Source organism: Trichechus manatus, unplaced genomic scaffold (genome assembly GCF_000243295.1).
Source record: "Trichechus manatus latirostris isolate Lorelei unplaced genomic scaffold, TriManLat1.0 scaffold00143, whole genome shotgun sequence".
Classification (NCBI taxonomy): domain Eukaryota; kingdom Metazoa; phylum Chordata; class Mammalia; order Sirenia; family Trichechidae; genus Trichechus; species Trichechus manatus.
Window position 1 is genome coordinate 1,844,364 of NW_004444079.1, and position 22,683 is coordinate 1,867,046.

The 22,683-nt window shown below is 53.6% G+C and overlaps 1 protein-coding gene across 1 annotated transcript in view; it reads left to right on the forward strand.

Moving 5' to 3' along the window:
• NECTIN1 (nectin cell adhesion molecule 1) overlaps positions 1 to 22,683 on the forward strand; it is a 71,254-nt gene that overhangs the window by 36,657 nt on the left and 11,914 nt on the right. The window contains exons 2-4 of the mRNA XM_004385618.1: positions 20,277 to 20,627; positions 21,174 to 21,476; positions 21,907 to 22,024. Coding sequence (XP_004385675.1) covers positions 20,277 to 20,627; positions 21,174 to 21,476; positions 21,907 to 22,024 — 772 coding nt within the window. The remainder of the gene's footprint in view (positions 1 to 20,276; positions 20,628 to 21,173; positions 21,477 to 21,906; positions 22,025 to 22,683) is intronic.

Consider the following 22,683-nt stretch of genomic DNA (forward strand, 5'->3'; position numbering starts at 1 on the left):
CAGCTTCCTAAGAAAGAAGTCTTGATTAAAAAGATCTCAGTGACCGAGAAGTCTATGGAGTCCCACAGTCCCCAAGTCTGCTCTCTCAGATTTGACTCTCGGCCTGGCTCACCAGTCATTGGGCAAACACAGATTGAGCTCCTCCCATGTGCCAGGTGCTGGGCTGGGCGCTGGAGCTTCAGAGATGACCATTTCTCCATTCCTGGCAGAGTCACACACGGTACTATGGGGAGAACTATCGGAGCCGGCAGCCAGGTGCTGTGGGAACTTTGAGGACAGAGCTGTTGGCAGTGTCCGACTGTGTGTTGAGGGGTGGGTAGGAGTTTTCCTTGCAAAGGAGAAGGGGCAGGGTATGTCCCTGTAAGAAGTCAGGCATGTGGTGTGGAGGAGGGTGGGAAAGTGGGAGGGGCAGGTAAAGAAGCTGAGAAAATAGGCAAGGGCAGACTGTGAAGACCTGATATTGGGACAAGGGACTTTAAATCAGAGTGGCAAGATTTGATTTGTATTCGAATCCACTTATTAGCAGTATAACTTGGACAAATCATTTCTCCAGCGTGAGCCTCAGTTTCCCTCCCACTGTAAAATAGGGATAACAGTAGGACTTATCTTACAGGCTTTGGGGACGATGAAATGAGATTCAGTGCCTAACATGACACTTGTTAGACCATGAGTGCTCAATAAAGGTTAGCTGTCCTTACTGTCAGCAGTCCATTGTCCCAGAGAAGAAATAGTGGGAGCCTGTACTCCCAGCTGAGCTGCAGTGAGCATAGGGAGAGCAGGAGCCATATCTGAGAAGTTCAGTGACAGCAGAGTCAGATGGATATAACGAGGTGACTGACGTGATTGGGCCCTGGGAGGGGTGGGGGTGAGGGAACAGCTAGAGAGAGGAGTTCATTGTGGGCAGGTGGAGGTGCCCAGGTGGCAGCTGGACACATGGGTTCAGGGCCGTCAACATGGAGGCCAGCAGGGAGGATTAGTATATCAGCCTACCCTGGAGTAGACCAAACATCCACCCTCTTCTCGTCTCATATTCCTTCCCCCAACCTCCTCCCTCTTCAGAATAGTTCAAAACCTGTAGATCATCATAAAGTTCAAGGAACAAATGTGTATCCGCCCATCACTTCAGGCTGCAGCTAGTGGGTATAAGCCAAACAGAAAATATGCAGGTCAGGAACCTTAAGAGATGGCCTCATCCAGCCCCTATAGACCAGGAAAAGGGGGCACAGACAGGAGAAAGATCCGAAGCTAGAGGTGGTGAGAAGTGGTGTGGAAGTGGTGCTTCTAGCAAGCCCAGGCCTCCTGACTCCTGCCCAGTGCTCCCCTTCTGACACCTGGCTGCTGCCTTCTGATTCGATGAGCTATTTGCTTATCTACTGACCCAGAGGCGAGGGGGCCTTTGTAACCACAGCAAGAGAAACAACTACAGTACATTTGTAAGGGCTTGTGTCTGGCTAATAGCTGTTCCCCAGGTGCTTCCAAGTCCATTATCGCATTATTGAGCCATCACAGGGTAAAGTCACACCTGCCCACCCCTGTTCTTCTAGGGCCCATCTGTGCCCACTCCTCCCTCCCCTAGTTCCCACCAACTTTCTGTGCAACCTTGAACAAATTGCTTTTCTCTGCACCTCAGTTGCCTCATCTATAAAATGGGGAGCTTAGGCCAGCTGGTCACCATCTGGGGGCCCAGCCAGCTGAAGGACTGTCCCCCCACCCCTTGGTCTCTCCCTGGCTCCCATTCTGGCTTCTGTCCTTTGACTTTCCTACTATTTATACATAAAACGCACCCACAACATTTCAGTTTTCCAATCGAATCATTAATTACCCCAGTCATTATATCCAATTAGCAGCTGCAAGGGCCTTTCTGAGAGAGGAGCCATTATTATCCAGGGTGAAAATGAGCAGGAGCGAGGGAGGAAACCCACCCTTTCCCAGCATTAAAAATGAAAGCAGGAGCCGGTGCTGCAAATCAGAGGGCCCCAATTAAAGCAGGGGCCTCACTCATTAAGCTAATTTGACAGGCTATCCCGGCAGCCTCTGGTGGGAAGCTCGGCTGTGGAGCTTGCCAGCGTTCACTGGTGGCCCAGAGGCGCACCTGAGCCCCCTGCCCACCTTGGGGGCTAAGCTGGGCCTCGAAGTACCCCCTCTACACCTCGAGCCCCTGCTCAGGGAGGGCTGTGGACTCCTGGCCCTTTTCATTAACACTTGCTGCCCACTTCCTGGGCTGTAGGGCAGCTAATAACCCTGAGTGGGGAGGCCTGGCTGGGGGTGGGAGTAGGGGTGCTGCATGTCAGATGGGAGGAACAGAGATGAAAAAGTGAGAAAGAAAAGAATAGCAGAAAATAAAAATAAATAAGACAATAAAATAACATTTCCAGGGCCTTGGGCAAGGACAGAGGTTGGGCCTAAGGCTGTTCAGGGGACTCCCCTCAGATAGTCGGGAAGATTAAATAAGATTACATGTGTAAATGCCGAAGCCGTCATGGGTGCTTAATAAACGGTGGCCATCATTAGCCCCTGACAGTTTCCAGAAGTGCTTCCACATACAGTGTTGCGTCTGCTCCTCACAGCCCAGTAGGCAAGGAAGGAAGATATGATGACCAGCATTTTATAGGTGGAGAAACTGAGGGTCAGAAAGGCAAAGTGATTTTTATGCAAAACCCACAGGCAGAGCATGGTGGAGTATGGAGTGGAAGTCAAGTCTCAGCTGCTGCACCAGGAGGAAAAGGGAGCAGGGGAGAAGTGGAGATTTCGTGTATGAAGTGTCCAGTAATACCTCTTTGTAGCTGGGGCTGCCCTGTGGTTCGGCCATGGCATGCCTTGAGCTTGCTGGCCCTTATAGCTGTGACGGGAGTGATGGGGTGAGGAGGGGGCCCAGTCTCACCCCAGAGCCAAGGATGAGAGGAGGAGAGGGGGTAGTTAGTATCTGCCCTCCCTACAGGGAACCCTCACCAACCCCACCGCGGTACCCCTGTAACTTCCGCACCCTTACCCACGACTCTGTGTTCGGAGGATGCTGGCCACTCCTCTCCCCAGGAAGCAGGGAGAGGAGGCAATGAGGCAGCTAGTGGGGTGGTGAAGAACGTGGACTCTGGGTCCAGACTGCCTGGATTGGAATCTGCTTCACTGGCTGTGTGACCTTGGGCACGTTACTTGCCCTCTCTGAGTTTCCTCATCTCTAAGATGGGGATAATAACGGTACCTAGCTCAGAATTGTTATGAAGATTAAGTGAATGAATACATGTAGACCTTCCAACCAGGGCCTGGCACAGATAAGTGCTGTACACGTGCTGACCGTTCTTGCTCTCTGATGCAGGGGCTTGGCAGGGAAGGGATCCTTTTGTGCTTTCTCTCCGAGGGAGGGAAGGAGGGAGCATCTGAGATGCTTGGCTTCAGCTGCTAAGGGAATGGGCCCAATTTTGGAATAGGGGGCAGTTGAAGGTGACAGGCGACACCCTTCCCAGACTTGACAGAGCACAGGGATCTGCACTCCACCCACATCCCTGCCACAGGCCACTCTAGGCAGTGTGGTAGGCAGGGCTGGGAGGCCGTGGGAACGGGGAGGGACGGGACCAGAGACGAGGGGAGGGGAGGGAAGCGGGTGGCCACAGAGGTTGGGATGCTTCTCTGCAGCAGGCGCCATGCCCTGTTGCCTACGTGCTGGCTCCCTCCGCAAGGCAGGATGAGAAGCAGGTCCTAGCATGCCAGGCCCCTACTCAGGGACTCCTGAAACCCCGACAAGTCTGAGCTGGAAGCGGGATGGGTGAGGCTCCTGATAGATTCATGTTGGGCAGAGGGTGTTGGGGAGGAGGGGGTGTGGAAGGCAGGAAAGACCCCACTCTAAACTGACCCCTCCTGTGACAGGGGAAGCTGGGAGAGGGTGGGCAAGGTTGGGAGGAAGAGGCTGGCGATGGGGCTTTTCACCTCCAGCTTCTAGCAGCCCCCACCCCACATGCCCCTGCCTGGTGGGGCAGAAAGAGGACAGGCTGCGACAGCGGCAGGGTCGTGCCCTCTCAATATTTTGCCAAGAATAAGGTGATGATTTCAGTGCTGCTGAGAAAGAGAACAGAGAGGGAGGGGGAGGGGAGGGAAGATAATGGCCAGGTGCTGGGAGCAGAATGCGGCCAGGCAGGAGGTCTCCCAGAAGACCCCCCCAGTGCCTCCCTGGGTCTGTTAATTCCAGAACTGTGGAGGTCATTTTATACTGATGACCTCAGTTCATCCTCACGACCCAGCAGAGTGAGGTGGATGTGCATGGGCCCATTTGACAGGTGGAAAGGATGGGTTTCAGAAGATTGTGGGACTTACTTGTGGGTCTTCCTGCTGCTAAGCACTGAAGCTGTAATTAGAACCCAGGAAAAACTGGAAATCCTGTGCCACTGCCACACATTTTAGTCCCCTGGGCTCCGGGGAAAGGGAGCCCAGGGAGAACTTTCCAGGACCTGGACATGTCCACCGGGCCCTGCTGCAGTGGGACGGAGAGCAGGAGAGAGTGTGAGATGCTCAATGCACTCCGCAGCCAAGCAAACCCACACACATGGTGGACAGCCTTCAAGTTCATCCAGCCTCTTGCACAAAAACCATTATCAGGACCCTCCGAAGACCCCACTTTCTCTGCCCACCCCACATGGAGGGGGACTCTCAAGAAGGGAGAAAACTGAATCATGCCTGTTCTCCTAGGGTACCACAAGAGTTGAGATTAGTGCTGTTGAAAAAGTGGTGGCCACACTTAAAGTTCTGCTTCATTCTGTGGTTAAAACCAGGAAGTTAGCATTCAGGGTAGGGTTATGACCCAGGTTTTTGTTGGAGTTTTAATTGGCATTGTTAAGAACATGGTGAGCATTATTGAGACCTGGGCTGGGGCTAGCATTGGGGTTTACACTGGAGATGGGGATGATGCTTTGGGGCGGGTACAGGGAGTTGGAGTATTCCAGCTAAAGCTGGTATTATTATAGAGGCTGAGTGAGTTTGGAGGACCTAGAACCAATCGAACTAAAGGCCATCGCTTACATTTGGAGGAGAAATGTTCATTTTCACTTGAGCCTTAGACCGGGGAGAGAATTGGGGCTCGAGGTGGTAGCTGAACCAGAGAGTGTGAGGGTATGAAAAGTAGGTGGGGTCTGAACGTGTTGCAGGGACCATGACGCCACTGGACTTGAACATGGCTGTGTGACCACCCCGTAGATGGTACCAGCCTTGCTGGTGCCCATTCCGCCTGCTTCCTGATGGTGGACACAGGCTGTGCTAGAAACTTCTCACCTTATCTATTCTCAGTTTTCTGGGCGTCCTAGGTCTGGAGGAGCCTGGCTGGCTGCATGGTGTCCTTGGTGGCCCATTCGACCGGTGAAAAGGCTGTGTACCTGGCAGTGGGGCTACAGGCTGCGGGTTGTGGGGTTCTGCTCTTGGGAGCTTGGGAGATGCATAGTTTGTGGGAACTCCCCAGGGCTGCCCCTAGGGGCATCCACAGCATCTCTGTGAGGGGCTGGGTTTCTAGAGAGGAGTTTTCCAGCTTTGGCTGAACCCCTGATGAAATATGGGTCCTACTAACCCTCCCCCACTTCTCTCCTCAGTCTAAGAGCTGCCTCTGCTTGCCTGTGCCTCAGGACCCACTCACATCCATCTTTGAGAGTATCTCCCACTCTCCTTCTCCTGAGTTCTACTGTAGGCTCACCTCCTCCAGGAAGCCTTCTGAGTTGCATCCTACGATGTCCACCTCAGGTCCCATCCCAGTGCTCTCCAGACATAAGCCTGAATTGCCTCATAATCACTTTCAATGGGGCACTGGGAGGTCTCTCTTCTGTGGGTCCAGGCTCCCTTATCAGCCAAGGGGGCAAAAGGACTAGAGGGTTTTGCCTCCTCCTCTCTACCCTAGCAGTCCTGAGGCCCTGATCTGCTGGGGCCTGGAGCTGTTCCCTCCAGTCCCACCGCCAGCCCCCTGCTAGAGACCCTTTTTAGGGAAGGCTACTGGGGCTATAAAAACCCTGGTGGTGCAACAGTTAAGAGCTCAGCTGCTAACCAAAAGGTTGGTGGTTCACAGCCACCCAGCAGCTCTTCGGGGGAAAGTACTGGCAATCTTCTCCCGTAAAGATCACAGCCTAGAAAACTCTATGGGGCAGTTCTACTCTGTCACATGGGGTTGCTATGAGTCAGAATTGACTTGACAGCACTTAACAACAACACTACTTCCTAGACCTTGCTCATTAAAAAGGTTTAATACCTCCTGGAGGTCCTCACATGAAGCCTGCTCTCCTCCGGCCTAAAGTCCCTGGTCCAGGAGACTTCATAGGGTGGCAAGGAAGGCTTTTTTTGGATGTGGAGAGGGAGTGGCCCTGCAAGAGGCTGGGTCAACGCTAGGTCCAGGGCAGGTGTCACTGAGAAGGGCTGTGCAGGACGAGGAGCCCCTGCCTCATCCTCGGCATGGTGCTCCCACTCCCCATCCCGCATGAGTCTAGGTACCAAGGAGGCCCCACAGCAGGCCCCAAGCAACCTACAGCAGTGCCTCCTGCAGAGCTTCTGCAGAGAGAGCTGCAGCACCCTGCACCCCAGGAGCTAATCCCCAAGGCCTGGTGCAGCCTGCTGTTATCTGGGCAGTGAGGGGCTCGGCCAGAAGACCCAGCCCTCCTAGCCCTGCCTGGGAATATTGTGTCTACTCCAAACCTCATGCTGCAGTTTGATGACAGTATCACTTGTTTGGTCTGGACCAAAATGAGTCTGGCCCAAAAGTGAAATACAGGCTTGCTGCCTGTAGCAGATACCTCTCCCTCCCAGGCACCTTCTGCTTCTTAAGCTGCTTTTGAAGCAGGTGGAGGGGAAGAGATTGCCTTAAGGCCCTAGTCACTGACCCCTTCCCTGTCCAAGAGTTTGGGGTCGCCTCAGAGATAGCTGCATTTCAGCGCTAGGGCCTGGGGAGACCAAAGCCTTCCTACAGGGCTGGGCTTGAGAGCCAGGCCCCATCCCAGTGCCACTGCCGTGGCCTTTAACTCTGCGCCAGCCAAGAGATCCTAGCTCGGAGTCCCGATGCCTTGTTAGCATGTGTGAGCTGTGAAGTCACATCATCCTCACTGCCCTCCAGCAGTAGTGTCCAGCCCACACCCGGAGGCTGGGCCAGCCCTCCCACTCCAGCCCTAAAGGCCCTCTGGGCCGGAAGCATCTGACCATAAAGCCTGGCCTCGGAGAAAGCCCCTCAGGAGGCAGCAGGGCCAGCCCATGGACAGAGGTGCCAGAAGCCACAGATTCCAGTCCAGGGTGGGACGCAAGGGCAGGTGCTGGAGGGTCCAAATGCCACAGGGAGAGGGCGGTGTGTGTGACGCCACCTCGGACCACGAGGCCAGAACAACCTGTGTGTCTGCAGATCTGCCCGCCTGAATTCAGAGGAAAGACAGAGGACAGCCAGGCCTAGGGTGAGAAGAGCAAATGGCAAAACTTAATGACTTTAATATGAAAGAATTTGCCACTAATTAAGCACAAACACTCCACTAATGCAGAGAAAACATGTTGTGGATTTCACTTAAGCAGGAACCAAATGAGGTGAAAATACTTCCAGAATGATAGCAGTTTACCAACCGAAGGAAGATGCTACCCAAACTCGTTTCTGCTGCTAGAAATGCAGCCCCGGCCCCCTGGCCTTCGCAGCCCCACTGCCCTCCCTGTTGGAGGTTCCACCGTACGTGTTCTGTCTGCGTCTTTTCCCCTTGCTGCCCCTTCTGCATACAATTCCATTCCTCATTCCTCCGAGGATGTGCAAGACACTCCATAACCCACATTCAGTTAGCAAGTGGCTGTCGGATCCTTCCTGTTCTTGCCACCTGTCTCCCCCAAACACACACCTCACTGCCCTCCTTCCCCAGAGCCCTGCTCTCACCTGCCGCTGGACCCTCTGTCCCAGAGCAAAAACCCAAACCAAACTAATTGCCATCGAGTCAGTTACAACTCATGGCCGCCCCATGTGGGTCAGAGTGAAACTGTGTTCCATGGGGGTTTTGCCAGGCCTTTCTTCCAAGGCACCTCTGGGTGGACTTGAACCTCCAACCTTTCAGTTAGCAACCGAGTATGTTTGCACCACCCAAGGATTCCATATTCCTCTTATCCCCTTCCCTCTCCGTCTCCCACCCCATCCCTAGGGCTCTCCTCACCCCTTCCTTCTTAGAAGGAACCGTCCCTGAAGGTAGGCCCCATACACTCACCAGACTGCCTTCCTTCCACCCCTAGGCCAGCCCCTACTTCAGCTCCCCCAGCCTGGTGCAGGCAGCTGCCCGTAGCAGGACAGGGCAGCAGCAGAGCTGGGCATGGGGGCGGCCTGCCAGGTCCCTCCTGGTTTGAGGCCAAGTGGGAGACCTCCACTTCCAAATAGGTGTTGAGCATCAGTACGGAACCCACGGGGCTGAGACAATGAGTATGTCAATACTGAGCTTTCAGAAAGTTCTGGGGAAACATTGGGAAGTCTCCTTCCTTCTCAGCAGCCCCCAGCCTCTCCCACCCCTGCATTAGCCTTCTGAAGAGGCTGCTGCCTGCACTCCCCAAAATGTGTCATTAAAAATGCACAATTTGCTGAGGGAAATCCAGCTTGAAGTGTCTGCTGTGAGACAGTGTTTGCTGCAGCTGGGTGGGGAGGGCTGGCATAGTCTGCAGAGAGCGGGGGCCTGCCTGCATGGCCTATGGTGAGAGCCGGCAGTTCCAGGCCTGAGAGGCCGTGGAGGGCCAGGCAGGAGAACCCAGGCTGTGCTTGGAGAGATGTAGAGCTGGAGAGCAGGCAGGCTTTGCAGGGCCGAGATCTTGGGAGCAAGGTCCCGGGGGCTGCAGCCTGCTTGGGTGAGAAAAATATTTTTCACCTTATGGTCTAGAGTGGGGAAGGAATGGGGGCTGGGTGCTAGGAACTGGGGTGGAGGTGGGAAAAAGGAATCAAAAAATGGCAGCTGGGAGGCAAAAGGAGGCTATGGGGTCGGAGGGCCGGCAAGAGGTCAGGTAGAACTACACCTGGTTTGGGTCTGGGCAGCTGTCTGCTTCAATCCAAGGAAGAAAATTCAGACCCTGACCTGCTTCCCTCCCATGCAGGTAGGAGGCCTCACCTTCCATCTCTGCCCTGTCACCCTACCTGCCGACACTGTGGGGTATCCTCCTAGTATGAGCACTGCCCCTTGGCCAGGGGTGGATTATCCTTAGGCAAGGTAAGCGTGGGCTTACTTATGCTTCCTTACTAATCCGTAGTGAACAATTTCACACTTATTGGGTCATCCACCCCTGTCAGGGACTGTAAGTTTGAAAAGAGGCTTTGATTCTGTAGGAAGGTGCTGTAGGGTTGGGAGAGAGGCAGATGCCAGCCATACCTAGAAGCAGAATCTTTGATGTGGTGAAAAAATAAAATTTGTTCACTACAGACGATCTGGCAAGCAAGGTAAGCACAGTGCTTTCTTTGACTATTGGATAATCCACCTCTGCCCTTGGCTAATGGGAGATTTCCAGAAAACTGCAGCCAGACTTGAGAAATGGCTCATCCTGGCCCAGGGCCCCAACTGGTTCACAGCCTTCTCCACCAACAACTTGGGGCCCCGTTATGCTTACTATATGCTAGGCACTGGGCTGGGTGCCCACCTGTGATGAGGCCTTGGCCTGTCCCCTCAATAGGAGAATGCTGTGGCAGAAGTGTGCACAGGTACTGGGGGTCGCAGAGTGCAAGGTGTGTAATCCATTGATGGAGGATGTGCCAGGAAGCCTTCCCCTCAGAAATCAAGGCTATTGAAAATATTACAGGGGCAATTATGGTTTAGTGGTAGAATTCTAGCCTTCCATGAGGGAGACCCAGGTCCAATTCCAGGCTAATACGCCTCATGTGCAGCCACCACCTGTCTGCAAGTGGAGGCTTGTGTGTTGCTATGATGCTGAACAGGTTTCAGCAGAGCTTCCAGACTAAGACTAGGAAGAAAGGCCCTACAATATACTTCTGATGAATCCATCAGGCCGTGAAAACCTATAGAACATAACTGTCTGATCTGCAACCAATCATGGGGACGGTGAAGGACCAGGTAGCGTTTTGTTCCATTGTGCATGGGGTTACTATGAGTTGGGGGCCAACTCAACAGCAGCAAACAATAACATTGCAAACATTATGCTGAGTGAAATAAGTCAGTCATTTGAAGGGCCAATACTGTACGACCCCACTTACATGAAATATCCAGAATAGGCAAATGCTTAGAGACAAAAGTTCATTAGTTTTCCAGGGGCAGGAGGAAGAGGGAAAGAGGGTCATTGCTCAGGGGACACTGAGCTTCTGGTAAGGGTGATGAAAACAAATGGAAACAAATAATGGGAATGGTTGCACAACAAGTCAAGACTAACGTGATCTGGGAGGGATATGAGGACCTGGGCAGGTAACATAGGGGGTGCGTTTTTTAGTGACAGGAATAACACGACAGGAAATTGATAGTCAGTGTGGCAGGAGGGGAGAGAGACAGTAGGGATAGGAGGCTCTGGAGGCTGGGGATGCCTGAAATGAGGCCCAGAGCCTAAAAGGACCTTGAACTTGATCCTAAGGGCTGTAGGAAGCCACTGAAGGATTTTAATAACTCTTAGGAGCACTGGTGGCACAGTGGTTAAGAGCTACAGCTGCTAACCAAAAAGGTCAGCAGTTCAAATCTACCAGCTGCTCCTTGGAAACTCTATGGGGCGGTTCTACTCTGTCCTGTAGGGTCACTATGAGTCTGAATCGACTCGACGGCAGTGGGTTTTGGTGACCCATAGGCATACGGTATCCCAATCACTTTTTATGCCTCTGAGGCTCTTTGGGAGTATACTTTTCCCACTGAAAGTATTTGCTGCCCTTCAGTGGGGACTTGCGTAATGGCAAAAGGTGAAAGAAATGTTAGTTGAAGCAAAATACTTGGAGTATGAAATTGGCTTGCAAGTAAGGTAGTGCAACCAGGAAGTGTGACTGGGTAAAAATTTTGTCTCTTTTGGCTTTTGTACCTCTAGATAAACCTGTAAACATATTTATGGTTTCCTGTGTGATAGTTCAGGAGCACTGGTGGGCTTGGTTTTGGTTTTTTTGCATCATATTTGGAAAAACAGAAGTTCCCCATGTAACCTAATGGAAGGTGCCCCACCATATTTTCAGCCACCAAGCTTCATTGGGACAGCTGGTCGCCCATCAATCAGCAGGCTTGAGAATGCAGAAAGTTCAGCAGTAACTATCGTAGTCCCAGATAATATTTCTCAAAATCCGTATTACCAAAAAGAAATTTAAACATACCCCATGATTCAGCATACTTCCGTTAATGAAAACACATGGTATTCAAAAAAAATTCAAAGCAGAAAATAATAGGATGACCAAAGGGTTATTAAGTAGAGAGTAATTTACATTTTAGAGAGCTTACTCAGGCCGCTGAGTGGAGAATGGGTTAGAGGGAGAGCCTGGAGCCAGGGAGACTACAGAGCTAGCAGGACACCAGCGTAGAGTAGGTGAGAGAAGATGGTAGCCTGATCAAGGGTAAGGCTTGGGCAGAAGTGGGGGAGAGGGTGCGAGGGATGATATGATCGGTGCTAAAGTTCAAAGGAAAGGGGCTGGGATTACCTTCACTGCTTGGAGTCCCAGCCCAGGAGTGTTGAGAAAATAAGGAAGTGAGACTCTGCTGGAGGTGGGGAGGGAGGGTGAGCTGGTGGGACGGGGCTTGGAAGGAGTTTGGATTGGGGCCACTAGGGGTGGAGAACGAAGATGGATTCAGAGTTAGAATCTGTCAGACTTGGTGATTGCTTGGCTGTAGAAGAACCACATCAAACCACCACCAACCCCCTATGTACACACACACACACATCAACCACCAGTTGCTGTTGATTTGGACTCATTGACCCCATATGTGTCAGAGAAGAACTGTGCTCCCTAGGGTTTTCAATGGTTGATTTTTCAGAAGTAGATTGTCAGGCCTTTCTTCTGAGGCACCTCTGGGTAGACTTGAACCTCCAACCTTTCAGCACCACCCAGGGACTCCATACACTCCACTTAATCCAGGAGGTCTTCCTGGAGGAGTGTACAAAAGTGGAGCAGCCAGTCAGTAGACAAGCTCCCAGAGGTTGACCCAGGGAAGGTACAGAGCTGGGGCAGAGAGAAAGCTGGACAGGTGATGTCCCAAGCACAGTCCTCTGGAGTCGAGTCCAACACTCTCATTTTACAGAAAAGGATACTGAGGCCAGAGAGGGGACATTCCTACCTAAGACCATACAGAAAATAAAGACCAAGTACTGGGGATCAGAGCCTGCCTCTCCCATTTTCCAGTCGGTCGCTATGAGTCAGAATCCACTTGACAAAAATGGGTTTGGCTTTTTGGTTTACCCTTCCCCTCCTCTACCTGACCAGAGTAGAGGTGTCAGGTAAAAGATGAGCAGGAAAGAGGGAACCAAGGGGCAGGGCCGAAAGAGAGGCCCCATGTTCCTGAGGCTCCCGAGGGCTGCCTCGGGGCTTGGGCAGCCAGCATGGATCAGGGCTGCAAGTAGCAGTCCAGGTGTCCTCGGACGACTTGTTCCTTCGGTGGGAGAAAGCCAAAACCCAGCTCTCTGATTCATCCCTGTCCCCAGCCTGTCCTTCTAGGTTTCAGGGAGAAATGGACTTGCCACAGCACCCCCTGCCACACCCCCACACCCCCACCCCAGGGCTTCCACACCGCTGAGAGAGCAGGGCGGCCCAGCCTGTCTGGAAACTCCTAGGCTCCAGCTCCTTCTCTGGGGCTTTTCCCAGGCTGCCGCGCCCCCTCCTCTCCCACGCACGCCGCTCACCCGCCCAAGGCGTCGGGCGCCAGCCCCACAGCCCATCATTAACCAGCTCCATGTGGGGAGCTGGCGGGAGGGGCACCAGCCAAGGGGAAAACATCGGCAGTTTCTGTGACCCCAAATGAGGGGCGGAGGCGTCTGGGCTTGGACAGTAGCAATTAGCCCCTGACTGTGGGATCATGGGATGTTATCACTTCTGCTGGCAAGGAGGTAGTGGAGGCGGCCTAAGGCCCCAGGACAACTGGCACTGTCCCAGCAGGCACCAGAGAGAGGTCCCAGGGCGCAACTCCCACCAGCCCAAGTGCACGCTGCATGCAGGAGGCAGGAGATGCTAGGAGGCTGGTCTAACAGCAGCTCAGGTCCAGGGCGTGCTCCAATGCAAACTCGGCCCTCAGGCTATCTCGCTGGGAGCGCTGGGACAGACCTGGGCCAGCTGGTGCTTCTCATCTCACTGAGCCTTCTGGCCTTGGTCACTCTATACCTCATCCTGGGTGCGGAAAGGAGTCTGGAGACAGAGAAGACACAGCCTTAGCGCTCGGGGAGCCCCTGGACTAATAGGGAGACATGCCTGGGGCATAGATTTGAGACAGGACAAGTTCAAAGGGCTTTAGTGAGAGCCACGCCCACCCGTGTGCATTCTGGCTGGTGGGATGATTAGGTCCAGGTGACACTGGTTGGCAAAACCTTCCCACAGGAGGGGACCCAAGCAAGGGGATTCCCTCCTGATCTCACCTTCTTCCTCCCAGATAGATCTGGCCTTGGCACCAGAAAGTGAGGAGCCGGCCAACCCTGGGAGTTGACATTGGGGAAGTGGCTGCGCCCGGAGGAGGGGGCCTCTAACCTTTAAATCACTGCACTGAGTCAGCAGGGTTTCGGCTAGAGGCCCCCACCTCAGTGGGTGAGTCATTCTCACTTAACACTCAGCCAGTTTCTCAATGGACATCCTATTCCTTTCTGCCAGTTCCTAGGAGATTTGGGGCACATCCCTGGAAAGCCCTAGAGATGGGTCCCAGAGGATGTTGGTTTCAGAGAGGCCCTTGTTGGGGAGCCCAGCGCCCCTTCACCCCCACCACACACACACACTCCCCGATGTGCTCCCACTTTACTCCAGACCAGCTCTGCCGCTTCAGCGCCCTCCCCCTGCCCCCGGCCCAAGGGTGCCTAGGCAGGGGAGGGAGGGAGGGCTGGCACAGCCAGGACAGAGGAAAAGGTGGTCCACACCACATAGGCAGGCCACCCTGGAGCTCAGAGGGTGATCAGGGAGAACATAGGCAGTGTCTGAGGTCAACCCTGAGATGCAAGAACCCCCTGCCAGAAATCCTCGGAGCCCCTTCGCCTCACCTGGGTGTGCCCTTTCACCCACCCCCATAGGCCCAGTCCCAGCCTGCTTGGCTGGGGAGAGAGGGGCCTGAGGTTTAGAGAGGGTAAGGTGGATATGAGGGAAGCAAAGTGTCCCCCACCCCCACTCTGCCACACCCCACTACGTGGGAACCTGTGGCACCAGCTGGCAGATTAGCTCTATGGTGGGCAGGACCGGTGGGCAGGGCCTCGGGGAGCAGGTTTGTCTGCCATAACTGAGGAGCCTTTGTGTTTTGTTGCTGAGCTCGGGCTTTTGCAGGTCCATGACGTCTTGGGGGGCCGGCCTGACGCTTGCCTTTCTGGCTCAGCACTTCTGGGAACCCAGGCAACCTGAACCACCCAACCCAAGCTCACGTAGGGAAACTGAGGCACTTGAGGACAGGGTCCAGGGCCCTGGGTTCTAGACCCTGGAGCTCAGAGGGTGGTTGAGGAGAATATAGGCAGTGCCTGAGGTCAGGAAAAGAGACTCATTCTCTTCATACCCTTGGGATGCAAGAACCATCTGCCAAGGGCTCAAGTTCCCATGAGTACCTCCACCCTTCGCTTCCCCACCACTCTGGCCCGTTCCTGTTCACATTTAGCAGCCTCCTGCAGGTGCCCCCCACCTGAGCTTCTAAAGGTCCCTGTTTCCGACCCACCACCTGGCACCTAGCCACTCTCCCCTGGAGACAGACAAACTGGGTGACAAGAGCACTGAGCTGCTGTCACTGGGCTTAGCTGGGGCCAATCCCTGTCCCCCAGCCCCTCCACCCACCTATATGCTGAACCCAAGTGCACCCACCAAGCCCTGTGCAGGATGGCCTGCAGGAGCGGGGCCACAGTACTGTAACTGGTATTCATGCTGTTTCTCCAAAGGGACAGTGGGCACTGAGAGATTGCATTCGAGGAGGCAACCACCCAGCACGAGGCCCTGGGGAGTTAGATGAAGAGCCTGATTCTGTTTGTGAGGCAGATAGGAGGAGCCCTGGGCTGGGTGCTGCTATTCTATGTCCCTGGGCAAGTAACCCTGCCCCTATAGACTCTGCTCTTCTCCTCTGTAAAATGATGGATTGCTTGGTCCATTGGGCTCCAGTGTGCTCCCATTTTAGTGGTCCTGGTTCCCACAACTGGGACAGCTTTTGCTTCTCATGTCAGAGGGGCCTGGAGGTAGGAGAGACAGTGCCTTCTGTGGACCAACCCTAGCTGCATGGGGAGTCGGCAGGGCACTCTCCAAGCCTTGGACCCTGCCAGCATTAAGCGTGACAAGGTAACCGCACAACAAGGTTAAGCCTGCTTCATCCCACTCCCACAGGGAACTTGCAATCTGTTAGGGACAGGAGGGCATGGTCAGCTGGAAACAGACCAGACACACAGGCCAGGAAACAGAAAATAGAAGGGTACAGATTAATGTTAGATGCTGTCGAGGCTGGGGTATAAGAAGTATCGGCTGAGTAGGAAGGAATGAGAGTCAAGAAGGGCTTCCTGGAAGAGGGGGACATAGTAACTCCCAGTACCTGGTAACAACGACAACAAAAAATCAGCTGCTATCGAGTCGTTTTCCGACTCATTGTGACCCCATGTGTATCAGAGTAGAACTGTGTGCTCCATGGGGTTTTCAATGACTGATTTTTTCAAAGGTAGATCTCCAGGCTTTTCTTCCAAGGAGCCTCTGGGTGGATTTGAACCTCCAACCTTTCAGTTAGCAACTGAGCCCTTAACCATTTGCATGACCCAGGGACCCCTAGTACATGGTAGGTGCTCAGTAAATAATTGCTGAATGAAGTTCCAGGAAGGGAGGCCCACTGTTTCTTGGATGAAAGATGATGATGATGATGATGACCACTAACATTTACTGAGCATTTAATTTATGTTAAATGCTGTTCTCCACGTTTCACATGTATGCACTCATTTAGTCCTTAAAAAATTTTATGGGATAAGTATTACTATGCCTATCTTACAGATGTACAAACTGAGGCACAAAAAGTTTAAGTCATTAGCTACTAAGGGCAGAGGCAGAATGCAAAGCCACACTGTCTAGCTCTTAACAACCGCACTATGCTGCGTGAAGCAGGTGGTGATGGCACCTTAGAGGGTGAGAGGAGCTCAAGCAATGTGGGGGAGGCACAAATGCCAGTCTAGGGGTTGTCAGGGCAGAAGTGGTTGATGGAGAGGGACTGTGCAGAGGAGCTGTGTAGTCTGCTGCCTGCCCCTGGAGCAGACCTCCGTCTATCCTGCTCCTTCTGCCAGGCCTTCCCGATGAAGGCTTACAAGAAGGGTACACACTCTATCTCTTCCTACACCAAGGAGGGCCCTGTTTCTGGGTTCCTACCCCCACCCCGCACCCCCAGTCCCCTCTGAAAGCCTCTTAATTTACCCTCCAAAGAACTAGGGACAGTCTCCCCACTCTGCATCCAGACCAGGCCAGAAGCCTGGGTTCTGGGACCCTAGCCCTGGAAGTGGGGGTGGAGTGGGTCTTCAGGCCCTGCCAGTATTCCCAGACCCTCCCAAGCTCCAGAATTCTGGGATCCCCAAACTCAAGGGCGCCAAATCTCATACTCCAGGAGCTCCCTATGCCCACCCCCAGGCCCACCTCCCCTGGCCCTGCTAACACAGTCAGCTGTGAGCAGAGGAAAACAGCAGGAGTGAGTCCAGGCCTATGCTTACAGGTCCTCCCTGCTCCGTCTGCTGTGCCCATCACTGGGGCAGAAGGGTAGGAGCCAGGGGGCACCAGCTTTGTGCAAAGTGAGAGGGGGCACCAGCCACTTTCCTCACTGCCGCTGTGGGGTCGCTTCTGGGAGGACATGAGGAAGTCACCCAGGAGAGAAGAGCAGCCTCAACCTTAAAGCAGACGCGGGTGGGTAGGAGCCACCCCCTGGGTGAGGACTGATAGATGGGGGGGCCTTTGGGGTGCCTCAGCCCTTGCAGGTGGGAAAAGCACCCTCCCACCCCACACCCGGCTGCTATCAGCAATCTCCCCTCCTGGCATTGGCGCTCTGAGGATGAGGTCACTGCTGAAGATGCAGAGAATGAATATCTGTCTGTAAGCCAGGTGCTGAGCCCTGCCTGTCCCCATACCTGCAAGGGAATGAGGGAAGAGACAGGGTCCTGGTGGGCTTGGTGGGCCATGTCCTACTGCAGGCCCACCATGCCCTGGCACCAATCCCAAATGGCTCCTAGGAACCCACACCCTTCCCCACCCTGCTCTCACCTGTGGCCCAAGCCCTCCCAACTGGCTTTTCCTGTTCCTGGCTTTGTGTGTTGAAAGTTCCCCGATTATGCCCACATTATCTCAGCCCCGGGCAGCCTCCAGCAGGTTTGGGGAGGGGCCGAGAGCACCCACTTACCCTGCCGGGGAGGACCTCGGGTTAGCTGCTCACCACTGGCCAGTCAGCAAGAGTGCTGGGCTCTCTGGTCCACTGACCTCACCGTGGGACTATGTCTGGGGCGGGGCCCAAGTGGGCTGGGCTTCAGTCAGGAACTCGGACAGTTAGGGCCAGAAGGGCCCATTAAGATTGGGACGTCCAGCCTACTCATTTGACAGATGAGGAGAATGGGGCTCAGAAAGGGGAAGTGACTGTCCAGGGTCCCTTCCTTGGGGTTGGGCAAGCTAAAATGGAGCCAGGCCAGAACCCAGCTCTCCTGACTTCCAGCAGGGGCTCCTTCCACTGTACCCCTCCGAGCCCAGCAGCACTCTGCACATGGAGATGTCAGATGGAGCCCTGGCCAGCTTGAAGTCTGTGTTGATGTGAACAGGTGTAGAAAAGGTGGGAAGCTTTCAGAGCATAGACAGGGACTGGCTCAATGGGGGCAAAGATGTATTTATTCAGCAAGCATTGAGTTCCTACTGTGTGCTGGGCACAGGGGCTACCACAGTGACCAGAACAGACTAGGCCTGTGCCCTCCTGGGGGACTCGCTGACCTCAGGCTTTGGAGTCTTCTGAGCAACCTGCCCTGCTCCCGGGCCTCCATCATGTAGAGGAGATGAGTGTGAGCCCAAGTCCCACTTTTGAATCCCAGAGTCCCTTTGGGGGCCATTTAGGCCCTTCCCTTCCCTCTGGGTCAGTACAGGGCCTGGAAGTATTGATATGATTGGTGGTGCTCGATAAACTAAGTGAGTGAAGTCAGGATGCAGGGACATGCAGTGTGCAAATGTGTGGCCAAGGACACGGCTTGCAGGGATCTCCCAGAGCTCTGGGGTGAGCTCACCAGTACAGAGCTGGAGGACTGCGCTGGAAGGCAGAGCCTACTACTAGGGCAGCTGCCTCAAGCTAGGGAGCTGATCCAGGTCCAGGAAAGTTCAGGAAGCCCAGGGCCTTGGGAGCTCAAACAAAAGACATGCTAGATGGGATAAGACAGTTGATGGGGAGACTGGAGGGAATTCATGCATTCATTCAATGCCACTGACCACTTCCTCCTTCTTGCAAATACTCTCTTGGCTTTTCCATTGCAATTTGTCTGGCAGCAAATATTTACTGAACACCTATTGTGTGCTAGATGTTGTGCTGGGCATTGGGGCTACAGAGATGGAAAAGACACAGACTTTGCCCTGATAGGGAAGTCAGACCTGTAAAACAACCACATCCAAGGCAGAAAAGAGCCATAATAGAGGTGGCTGGGTGGGAGGTAATAGAGGTGGCTGGGTGGGAGGTAATAGAGGTGGCTGGGGGGATTTGGGAAGCTTCCGGAAGGAGGTATTTCTGAGTGGAATGTCCACAGGTAGGCAGGGAGCCTTCTAGGCTCAAGGAACAGCAAGAACCCAGAAGTGCTACCCCAATAGGCTCTGTGCTCCTTGGGGGCCAGGACTGAATTGTTCATTGATCTGACCCAAGTGCCTAGAATAGATCCTGGAATACAGTCACTCAGAAAATGGTGGTTAAATAAGTGGGAAGGGGGTGGACCAAGGAAGGAAACACAGAAACATGAGAAGTTCCCCTTAGGATAGGCTGACATGGTTGGAAAACAGGGTGTATGGGGAGATGTGGACAAAAAGGCAGAGTCCGACGGGCGAGAACGTCAATTTAAGGCGTTTAGACTTGATTGTGAAGGCAGCCGGGGAGTCTGTGAAGGCCAAACCTTGTGTAGCACCTCCTCCCTGCCTGGCTGGGTAAGAGGGGCCAAGCCCATGCTCCCCCAAGGGTCGGGGGAAGACAGTGGGGTGGCCATAATAACTGAGGACCCGCACACGCACCCAGAGCTTCCTGACTCCTGATGTACTTTCTCATCCATTAGGCCTTTTGGTTCCCCTAGCAACCCTGTGAGGCAGAGAGGACTGACTATCTGCCCCATTTATAAGATGAGGGCACTGAGGCCCAGAGAGGTAAAACAAGCCCCAACCCCTAGGCTGAGCTCTACTTGAAAAGCAGTGTGTTCAACCCTCCTCGTTAAAAATGAGATCGTGGATGTGTATTTACTGACATGGAGAGACATTTATAATATAGCACCAACAAAGAAGCAGCTTATGGAACTGTATACATAGTATGATTCTGATTTTGTTAAAAAAAAACAAAAACTAGATGGTTATATGTTTTCGTCATTAGTTGCCACTGAGTCAGCTCCAAGTCATGACAACTTTATGTACAATAGAACTAAACATTGCCCATTCCTGCACCAGCTTCATGATCATTGGTATTCTCAAGTCCATTCTTGCAGCTATTATGTAGTGCCTTCCAACCCAGGGGCTCATCTTCCAGTGCTGTATCAGACAATATTCTGTTGTAATCCACAGGGTTTTCATTGGTTGATTTTCAGAAGTAGAGTGCAAGGCATTTCTTCCTAGTTTGTCTTAGTCTGGAAGCTCCATTGAAACCTGTCCACCATAGGTGACCCTGCTGGTATTTGAAATACCAGCGGCAGGGCTTTCATCATCATAGAAACATAGAAGCTACTGACAAACCGACAGATGAGTGGTGGGATGGTTATATAGATACACAGAGAGCAAAAAAAGGATAGAGCCTACAAGAATATCAGCACTATTTCTGAGTGGTAGGATCATGGATTGTTGTCATTTCCTCTCAGTATTTTTCAGTATTGCCCAGAGTGTCTATATTTCTTACAACAAGCAATTATTATTTTTATAAGCAGAATAAAAAGAATAATGACTGCTGTAAAAGAAAAGACAAGAGCACAGGAAGCTGGAGGGGGTGGGAACTATGCCTGTGCTGACCGCCTCCTCCTGTCTCCCCATCCAGGTGCACACACCCAGGTGGTCCAGGTGAATGACTCCATGTACGGCTTCATCGGCACCAACGTGGTCCTGCACTGCAGCTTTGCCAACCCACTGCCCAGTGTGAAGATCACCCAGGTCACATGGCAGAAGGCCACTAATGGCTCCAAGCAGAACGTGGCCATCTACAATCCAGCCTTGGGTATCTCTGTGCTGCCTCCCTACCAAAAACGCGTGGAGTTCCTGCAGCCCTCTTTCACTGATGGCACCATCCGCCTCTCCCGCCTGGAGCTGGAGGACGAGGGTGTCTACATCTGCGAGTTTGCCACCTTCCCGAAGGGCAATCGTGAGAGCCAGCTCAATCTCACTGTCATGGGTAAGCTGGCCTGAACCCCCTAGGATGGGCCCTTGAACCAGCAGCCCACACAAGAGTCCATCCTGTTCTCTAGCGATGGGGAGGCTTGGCCATCTCAGTATGTGCCTTGCTGGCCCCAAACATTCTCCTTATGTAGGCATGGTTCCATAGCTCCAGGCATCACGCGTCTGGTCCCTTCTAGTCACAGTTCACTAGGCGGTGGGATCTGGACAGAGCTGAGGACCAGTATTCAGGTTGTAGCCCTCCATGCACAGGGCACTTTGTGGGTAAACAGGGAGCAGGCAGAGGCATCAGACACCACATAAGGAAAGGAGCCGCAGCAGATGATCACGTGAGCATGCCAAGACTCCAAGAAGACTTGTTTGACTAAAGAGGATACAAACAGTAGAGCAGGAAGGACAGGTTAGACATGAAGAATTCCCTGTGAGAATTTCTGGAAGGAGGCTTTGGTGAAGCACAGCTGAGAGACAGGGAAGGCCTAGGTAGCCTGTGCATCTTTGATGAGTTAGTAGAGCTGGTCCCATGGCTCTCTCTGGTTCCCCACAGCCAAACCCACCAACTGGATTGAGGGCACCCAGGCAGTGCTTCGAGCCAAGAAGGGACAGGAGCACAAGGTCCTAGTGGCCACCTGCACCTCGGCCAATGGGAAGCCTCCCAGTGTGGTGACCTGGGAAACGCGGCTAAAGGGCGAGGCTGAGTACCAGGAGATCCGGAACCCCAATGGCACAGTGACCGTCATCAGTCGTTACCGCCTGGTGCCCAGCCGGGAAGCCCATCAGCAGTCACTGGCCTGCATTGTCAACTACCACATGGACCGCTTCAGGGAGAGCCTCACTCTCAATGTGCAGTGTGAGCGGGCAAGGAACCAGCTGGGTGGGCCTCTGGGCGGGTGCCCCCATCCCTTCCCACCAAGTGCCTCTCTCCTCACCACCTACCCTTGTCATTCTTTCCCTCCTCCTTCGCCTCTCCTCTCCTGTTACTCTCTCCTTCCTTCTCCCTTTCTTCTCTGCCCCTGTCTCCCCCGCTCCTTTCTACTCTTCTTCCCTGGAACTCCCCTGTGCTCTTCCCCCATCTCCTCCCTTTTCTCGTTCTTTCTGTCCTCCTTTCTCATTCTCACTTCTGCTCTAAGCTTCTGTTACCTCCCCCTCCCTCTCACTCTTCCCTGTCTTCCTGATTGTTTCCATGTCCCTGCTTCCTTCCATCCCTCCCTCCTCAGAGTTCCCCTCTCTCTAAGTCCTGTTCTCACCGTCTTCAAACATCATCATCCCTTGCCCCACAGACGAGCCAGAGGTGACCATTGAGGGGTTTGATGGGAACTGGTACCTGCAGCGGATGGACGTGAAGCTCACATGCAGAGCAGATGCCAACCCCCCAGCCACCGAGTACCACTGGACCACGTGAGTGCCTTACAGGTCACAGGGAGGCCCACCCACCCAGCTCAGGAGCCCTAGACAGGCTCTGAGTCCACATTTCTCTGTGAGGAGGTCAGTGGGCATGCGAGACCCACTACCCACACCCCCGTGTCTGACATATCAGGGTCGGTGGATGCCAGAGGGGGCTCCCTCGTGATCTGCCACTCTTCCTCTCCCTAATAAAGAATTGTATCCTTTCCCTTGGTGATTCAGCCTGAGTCACTCCCACCCCAGCCCCCAGTATTTATTTTTATCGAGGTGTCCCCAGGGAAGCTGGTTTTCTGGAGCATCCCAGATCTCTCTTTGTTCCTATTCTCTTCAGCACCCCTAGATTCTCGGGGGGGGTGGCAGCAATCAGCCCAGATGTTGGCGCTCGTGAAGTGCTCTCCCCACCTCCCGTCAGCCTACCCTTGGCTTCATGTCTCTGGGCCTGGCCTTCAGAGGGTCCTGTCTCCCCTCCAGCCAGCTCTGATGGCCTGGGCCAAGTTCTTCCCAAAGAAGAGTTGGGGGGAACACACAGGACATGGGGGCTTGGGGGAAGCCAAGAAGAAGGTTGCCATGGTGGCCAGAAAGCGGCTGCCTAGGATGAGCCTACACTCTTTTTCTAGGAAGAGTCGCTATAGGTTCGCTATGAGTTGGAATTG